Here is an 8,644-nt window from a genome sequence, read left to right as displayed (position 1 = left end):
TCTCCAGATTCTCCAAGGTTTCCTGGGTTTTATCCAGCCTCCTCCAAAGAAATTGCCATATTGCTGGTTGTCCATCAGCTTGGTGAAAAGCCTCTGCCTTCTGAAAACCAGATCATTCCCATTACAGTCCCAGGGCGTCACAGCAGAAGCCAACAGAGGAGCAAATATTTTGCAGGAGTGAAAAATGCAGGCAACGGGCAATAAAGAAAACTGCTCAAAGCCAGGAGTTGTATGAATTTGAGCAAGTTATTCTCTTGGGGTAGAAAAATCTTAATTTTTTCTCCTGTAAAGATTTATAACTAAACATAAGTCCTCCCCTCTCCAAGGTTGTTTTATATCTCTTGGTGAATCATGATTCTACACACTATTATTCCAAAAACGTGTGTGTAGCACCTACTATGTGTCCAGCATGATTTAAGGTGCTGAATAGGGATTTTAAAATAAGATACTGACGGAGGAAAAAGTCAAACAAAGAAGAAATTAAGTGACCAAATGATTGATGCAGATGCTAAGTGTTATTTTTTTTTTCCTAATTCTTGACAGAGTGTCCAACAAAGAGAATGGAAGAGGCCGGCCTACTCAATCAAACCTCTTCCATCACATATATACGACTTAGAGGCTTATCTGTAAATCAGAAGGTGCAGATGGCTGTGTTTGCCATGTTCCTCACTTTCTATGTCCTGACACTGATTGGGAACATCCTCATTGTCATAACTATTACCTATGACCGCCGGCTCCATACCCCTATGTATTTCTTCCTCAGCAACCTGTCTTTTATCGATGTCTGCCACTCCACTGTCACAGTCCCCAAGATGCTGATAGATACATGGTCAGAAGAGAAGCTCATCTCCTTTGATGCCTGTGTCACTCAGATGTTTTTCCTGCACCTCTTTGCCTGCACAGAGATCTTTCTCCTCACCATCATGGCCTATGATCGGTATGTGGCCATTTGCAAACCCCTGCAGTACATGACAGTTATGAACTGGAAAGTATGTGTGCTTCTTGCTGTGGCCCTCTGGACAGGGGGAACCATCCACTCCATCGCACTGACCTCCCTCACCATCAAGCTGCCCTACTGTGGTCCCGATGAGATCGACAACTTCTTCTGCGACGTACCTCAGGTGATCAAATTGGCCTGCACGGATACCCACATCATTGAAATCCTCATCATCTCCAACAGTGGGCTGATCTCTGTGGTCTGTTTCGTGGTCCTCGTGGTGTCCTATGCAGTCATCCTGGTGAGCCTGCGGCAGCAGCTGTCCGAAGGCAGGCGGAAGGCCTTATCCACCTGTGCAGCCCACCTCACCGTGGTCACATTGTTCCTGGGCCACTGCATCTTCATCTATTCCCGCCCATCCACCAGCCTCCCTGAGGACAAGGTGGTGGCTGTGTTTTTCACCGCTGTCACCCCCCTGCTGAACCCCATCATCTATACTCTTAGGAATGAAGACATGAAAAATGCCTTGAACAAGTTAATGGGAAGGTTGGAGGGGAGAGGGAGAGAGAAAAAATAACTATTTTTTAAAGTTTATTTATTTATTTTGAGAGAGATCAAGCAGAGGAGGGACAGAGAGAGAGGGAAAGAGAGAATCCCAAGCAGGCTCTGCACTGTGAGCACAGAGCCCTACATGGGGCTCAAACACACGAACCGTGAGATCATGACCTGAGCAAAAACCAAGAGTCAGACACTTAACCAACTGAGCCTCCCAGACACCCTTCAATGTCTAAGCTCTTAACATGCCTGGTGTTCCTAATCAAAGAAATGCCTTGCAAAGAATAACGTACCTAACGTTCATCAGGCTAGATGACTTATGAAATTGTCTTCTGGCCCAATATCTGACAACCATAGCAGTAGTTAGGATTTTTAATATCTTCCATATCCTGGAAATTGTTCTAGGCACTCTGCATTTACTCCATTCTCAGAACAAGTTATGAGGTAGGTGTTATGCCTGTTTACAATGATGAAACTAAAGCTCAAAGAGAGCAGACAGCATGCCCAAGGTCACCCAGCTAGGAAATGATGGAAGCAGAATGGTAAGTCAAGTGTATCAACATGAACTCATGCTATTTTCATTACACCATGCCACCTTTTCCTGCTTTTGTCTTAGGGTGATAAACAAAGTTTAAACAAACCTTCAGATTGCTGAGTAGCACTTGACCACATCATTCACTCAGAATCTTGCCTAAATAGCTTGGCAAACACTAGTGAATCAGGCAAAGTGAGTTTGCTTATGACTTAGTGATGTAGAAAGAAGACTTGAGCCATTGAAGTTATTGATATCCTCAGGTGTTCAGGAAAAATCTGCCATCAGAGCAATTGAATGGGGATATCTTATTATTTATTCATTTGATAAATATTTACCAAGCACCTGGAAATGCAAGCTGGTGCAGCCACTCTGGAAAACAGGATGGAAGTTCCTCAAAAAACTAAAAATAGAACTACCCTATGACCCAGCAATTGCACTACTAGGCATTTATCCACGGGATACAGGTGTGCTGTTTTGAAAGGACACATGCACCCCCATGTTTATAGCAGCACTATCAACAATAGCCAAAGTATGGAAAGAGCCCAAATGTCCATCGATGGATGAATGGATAAAGATGTGGTATATATATACAATGGAGTATTACTCGGCAATCAAAAAGAATGAAATCTTGCCATTTGCAACTACGTGGCTGGAACTAGAGAGTATTATGCTAAGTGAAATTAGTCAGAGAAAGACAAAAATCATATGACTTCACTCATATGAGGACTTTAAGGGACAAAACAGATGAACGTAAGGGAAGGGAAACAAAAATAATATAAAAACAGGGAAGGGGGCAAAACAGAAGAGACTCATAAATATGGAGAACAAACTGAGGGTTACACAAGGGGTTATGGGAGGGGGGATGGGCTACATGGGTAAGGGGCATTAAGGAATCTACTCCTGAAATCATTGTTGCACTATATGCTAACTAATTTGGATGTAAATTCAAAAAAATAAAAAGTAAAACAAGTTAAAAATATTTACCAAGCACCTATTATGTGCTAAGGGCCTCTTTGACAAAATGACATTGAAGCTAAGATCTGAAAGATGAAAAAAAGCCAAGCATGAAAAAAAGAGAGTGATGAACATTCTAGGCAGAAGAAATGGCAGGTGTAAAGACATATGTTGGAAAAAACTCTGGCATGGTCCAAGAAATGATAGACCAATGTGGTTATAGTTTAGACTCTAAGGCAGAGAATGGTGACAGATGATAGTGAAGAGGTGAAAAGAATACTTTTATGTCCTCTCAAGGCTCATCTGACTTAAAAAGGTAACACAATGGGGAAACAAGTCTTTTTAAACGTACTGTATCAACTAGGTAGGTGGGAAAACAAATCTCAACCCTTATCTTGCATGATATATCAAAGTAAACTTACAATGGACCACAAACCTAAAATTTAAAGCTGAACTATAAAATTTCTAAAAGAAAAACAGGAGAAAATCTTTGAGACTTTGGAGTAGGTGAAGATTTCTTAGGACACAAAAGGCATCAATCTTAAAAGTAAAAAATTGATAAATAAGAACTTAATATGTAAACTTCTGCTCTTCAAAATATATAATTTAGAAAATAAAACAGCAAGCCACGGAGTGAGAAAAAATATTGCCAGGACAAATGCAACAAAGGTCTTATATCCAGACTATACAAAAAATACTGTTGTATACTCTTACAGTGACAAGAAGACAAAAAAATAATAAATGATCAAATATCTGAAGAGACACATCACAACAAAGATATATTAAAGGATAATAAGCAAATTGAAAGGTTCTCAGCATCATCAGTCATTAGGGAAATGACAAGTAAACCACACACTCGCGAGAATGCCTAAAATTAAATACCAATTTGTTGGATGTTAAACTCATATACTTCTGATGAGAGTATCCAATGATACAATCACTTTGGGGGCGCCTGGGTGGTTCAGTTTGTTAAGCATCTAACTCTGGATTTTGGCTCAGGTCATGATCTCACATTTTGAGATCAAGCTCCGCATGGGGCTCCTCTCTGAGCATAGAGCCTGCTTGAGATTCTCTCCCTCCATCTCTCTCTGCCCCTCCCCTGACTCAAAAAAAATTTTTTTAATTAAAAAAATAAAAATTAAAAAATTCATACAACCACTTTGGGGGCACCTGGCTGGTACAGTCAGTGGAGCATGAGACTCTTGATCTCGGGGTCATGAGTTCAAGCCCCACAGTGGGGGTAGTGTTTACTTAAAAATACATAAATAAAGAGGTGTCTGGGTGGCTCAGTTGGGCGTCTAACTTTGGCTCAGGTCATGATCTCACATTTGGGGAGTTCAAGCCCCATGTCAGGCTCTGTGCTGACAGCTTGGATCCTAGAGCCTGCTTCAGATTCTGTGTCTCCTTCTCTCTCTGCCCCTCCCCCGCTCATGCTCTGTCTGTCTGTCTCTCTCTCTCTCTCAAAAAGTAAATACACATTAAAAAAATTAAAAATAGGGGTGCCTGGGTGGTTCAGTCGGTTAAGCGTCCCACTTCAGCTCAGGTCATGATCTCACAGTCTGTGAGTTCAAGCCCCACATCAGACTTTGTGCTGACAGCTCAGAGCCTGGAGCCTGCTTCAGATTCTGTGTCTCCCTCTCTCTCTGCCCCTCCCCTGCTCATGCTCTGTCTCCCTCTGTCTCAAAAATAAATAAAAACATTACAAATTTTTAAAAATAAAAACAAAATAAATAAAAATTAAAAATTAAAAATAAATAAATAAGCAAATAAATACATAAATACTAAAAATATTTTTATTTTTTTAAGTTTATTTATTTTGAGAGTGTGTATGCACATACATGAGTAGGGGGAGGGGCAGAGAGAGAGAGAGAGAGAGAGAGAGAGAATCCTAAGCAGGCTCCATACTCAGCACAGAGTCCAAAGTGGGGCTCATCTCACAACCATGAGATCATGACCTGAGCTGAAATCAAGAGTCGTTCACTTAACCGACTGAGTCACCCTGATGGCCCCTAAAATACTTTTAAAAGATCATACAACAGCTGTGGAAAACAGCGTTGTAGTTTCTTACAAGTTAAACATACACTTACTATATGATCCAATTACTCTACTCCTAGGTATTTACCCAGGAGAAACAAAGACACAAGGCCAAAGTAACTCGTAACTAAACATTTATATCTACTTTATTCACAATTGTCAGAAACAGACAACATCCAAATGTCCATCAATAAGTGAATGAATAAACAAAGTATGGTATACCATAAGGTATTACTCAACAATAGTAAAACATAAGCTACTAACACCCACAAAGACATAGGTTAATCTCAGAAACAACATGCGGAGCAAAAGAAGTCAGGCACAGAAAAAGTTCATACTGTATGATTCAATTTATATGAAGCTCTAGGAAAGACAAATCTAATTTATAGTGACAAAAATCAGATCTTTGGGTGCTTGGGTGGGGATAGAAGGATTGGCTGGGAAGGGACTGCGGAAACTTTCTGAGGTGATGGAAATGTTCTACATCTTGATTGGAAAGATGGTTACATGGGTGTATATATATATATATATACCTTTGTCAAAATTTCTCAAACTGTACATTGAAAATGCATGCATTTTATGTAATTAAATTTCACCTCAAGAAAGCTTATTTTAAAATAAGTTCTTTATACATTTCCACCTTGATTTTATCAAATAAAAGTCCTATGAAAAATACAAAATAGATCCAGGAATAATGAGAGAATCACTTTCAAAGTAACAACTCAATTCAATATAAATCAGTGAAGGCTTAAATAAACACACTGAAAATAAATCTGAAAGCAAGCTTGAAACCACTATAATTTATAAAACATAGGTGTGATATATATTGCTTCCCAGAGGCAATAGCCCACAGAATCCACAAATCAAGAAAATGTGTTCTCTCACTACTGTACTTGTTCCTGAAACTGAATCCATGCCCCAACTTGTGTTCTTTTACTAGTGAAATCAGAAGACTTCTTGGAACTTTTCCAGATTCTTTTTCCTTATCTGTTCCACCATCATCTTTTCCTTTATATAAGTAATAGTTAATAAATCCTTCTCTTTAATACAGAAGTCTGCCCTTCTCTGTGCCATTTTATTTATTTTTTAAAGCTATCATCATAAAACTTTGACACTTTCCTTTTTGTTGTTGTTTCTGTTTATTTATTTATTTATTTGGGGGGGGGGCAGAGACAGAGGTAGAGAGAGAAAATCCCAATCAGGCTCTGCACTGCCAGAGCAGAGCCCAATGTGGGGCTCAACCCACGACTGTGAGATCATAATCTGAGCCGAAACCAAGAGTCCAATGCTTAACTGATTGAGCCACCTAGCCACCCCAATGTGTCATTTTACCTATTAATTTTGTTCTTTACTTTTACTGTTAAAGATATGGCCATAATTATATTTGTAATTCCAAACCCATCATGTACCTGACTTCATGAAAAAACCTCTCTGTCTGAGATGCTTCATGGCACTTTTTACCTCCTCATTTCTCAAGGTGTAAATGAGAGGATTCAGCAAAGGAGTGACCACCGTGTAGAAGACAGATACCACCTTGTCAATGGAGAAGCTAGTGTCTGGCCGAGTGTAGATGAAGATACATGGTCCAAAAAAGAAGGCTACAACCATGAAGTGGGCTGAGCAGGTAGACAGGGCTTTCCGGCGCCCTTCAGCTGACTGTTTTCTAAGAGAAACCAGGATGACCGTGTAAGAGGTGACCAAAGCCAGGAAACAGGTGAGGGAGATGGTTCCACTATTAGACACAATTAGCATTCCCGTGAGGTATGTATCTGTGCAAGCCAGCTTGATGACAGGGGGCACATCGCAGAAGTAGCTATCAATAATGTTGGGGCCACAGTAAGGTAGACGAATGGTCAAGAAGGTCTGCACCAGAGAGTGAACAGTAGCCCCCAACCAGAGAGCAAAGACAAGCTGTACACAGACCCTCATGTTCATCACATTAGAATAGTGCAATGGAGCACAGATGGCTACATAACGATCATAAGCCATAATGGTCAGCAGAAAGATCTCAGCACAAGCAAACAGATGTAGGAAGAAGAGCTGTGCAATGCAATTATCAAAGGAAATAGTCTTTATCTCTAAAAGCAAGCCCTCTAGCATCTTGGGCACAGTGACAGATGAGTGGCAGATGTCAATAAAGGACAGATTGCTCAGGAAGAAATACATGGGGGTATGGAGGCGTGGAGTAAAGACTATAGTAACTATAATGAGAGTGTTTCCCAAAAGGGTTAATACATATGTGACGGAGAATGCCAGAAAAAATAGTATCTCCAGCACCCACTTATCAGTGAGTCCCAAGAAGACAAATACAGTCACTCTTGTTTGATTTAGAGCATCCATCCAATGAGTTTCAAAAGGACCTTGCAAGGGAAAAAAAAAAGACATGAAAGCTAATTTAGCTTTAATAGTATACAAGTAGAATTAATTGAAGTGACTACATTCCCATATGAGTTGTTTATTTATTATCAAGGCATATAAAATATAAGACCAACTTAAAAGCAATTGTTACAATATACCCATGATATATCAGGAGTCATTCCAGGCACTTTATATACACCATTCTATTTAATCACAACTGCACCATGGCATAGGCATTATTGTTTCTGGCTTGCAGTCGAGATAAATGAACCTTACAGGAATAAACAAGTTGCCCAAAATGCTTAGCCAGTAGTTAGCTGGCTTTTTGCATTTCAGTCTAATCCACAGATAATGCCAAATTAATCTTCCAAAATACGACTCCCAACTAAAATCGTTCACCATTTCCCCCTTCCTATCAAATTAAATGTACATGCAAAGCCTGCAACAGTCTGCTACCTATTTATTTTTCCAGTCTGGGATCCTCCTTTTTCCCCCTATGTATTCATCTCTCCAGGCAAGCAGGTTACTACGCTTCGGCCATGCTACCTCCTCCTTTAAGAAAACTTTGCTGATACAACCAAATCCTATCTCTTCTCTTTCATACCTATTTCATGGTACTGAACTGTAAAAGAAAAGAAAATAATACATTTGTTTCTGTTCCCCCATTAAATTGAAATTTTCTTAAAAAGCAATAACTACATAAGAATTATCCTTTGCGGCACTTGGTACAGCTTCTTGCACACAGCAGGTGTTCGAAAAAACACTTTTATTTGAACTGAACCTACCTTCTTAGATAACCTGGAAAAAAATATAATTCTTCCTTCACCATAAAGCTAAAAAATGACTTAAGAAACTTAATTTTTTTAATTCTGTAATGATTTGTCCTCTAGGAGATATTGTTGTATAAATACTAAAGCTATTTTGCCCCTAATTTTCTATATTGATTGGCCAGCCAAAAACTGTAACAGAGTTTAGGAAATAATTACCACAACCATAAAAAATATTTATATTCTTGATCCAACTACTTCACTTGTAGGAGTCTCCTAAGCATCCAAACTGTCAAAAAAGCTAAATGCAAGAAAATATTAATTACAGCATTATTTAAAATAACAGTCACTGCATTTTTTTTGAAGCTTAAATGAACAGAGTGGAAGTTGAATAGAATTACACGCAGCCATTAAGAATGGTAGTAACAACAGATTGCCAATATGAAAAATTTTGAAATATTATGAAGAATAAGACATGAGATAAAATTTGTTTATGCATTCTCA

The 8,644-nt window shown here is 39.2% G+C and overlaps 2 protein-coding genes across 2 annotated transcripts; one reads left to right on the top strand and one right to left on the bottom strand.

Annotated features, from left to right (window-relative positions):
• The first annotated feature begins 560 nt into the window (after positions 1–560).
• Positions 561–1,514, top strand: LOC124508187 (olfactory receptor 4E1). Its single transcript, XM_047074603.1, has one exon. It carries the CDS (start codon positions 561–563, stop codon positions 1,512–1,514), a length of 954 nt encoding a protein of 317 aa, XP_046930559.1.
• Positions 1,515–6,416: 4,902 nt separating this feature from the next.
• On the bottom strand, positions 6,417–7,355 carry LOC124508188 (olfactory receptor 1509). Its single transcript, XM_047074604.1, has one exon. The coding sequence runs from the start codon at positions 7,353–7,355 to the stop codon at positions 6,417–6,419; it is 939 nt and encodes a 312-aa protein (XP_046930560.1).
• Positions 7,356–8,644: the final 1,289 nt, after the last annotated feature.

Source organism: Lynx rufus, unplaced genomic scaffold (assembly GCF_022079265.1).
Source record: "Lynx rufus isolate CCGP_SWC_20201006 ecotype Redwood Valley unplaced genomic scaffold, mLynRuf1.p SCAF_13, whole genome shotgun sequence".
Classification (NCBI taxonomy): Eukaryota; Metazoa; Chordata; class Mammalia; order Carnivora; family Felidae; genus Lynx; species Lynx rufus.
Note: the sequence above shows the minus strand (reverse complement) of the source record. Positions and strands in the feature narration are given on the sequence as shown.

Coding starts and splice junctions, on each gene's coding strand:
- LOC124508187 (XM_047074603.1), top strand. CDS start 561: ATGGAAGAGGCCGGCCTACTCAATCAAACCTCTTCCATCACATATATA.
- LOC124508188 (XM_047074604.1), bottom strand. CDS start 7,355: ATGGATGCTCTAAATCAAACAAGAGTGACTGTATTTGTCTTCTTGGGA.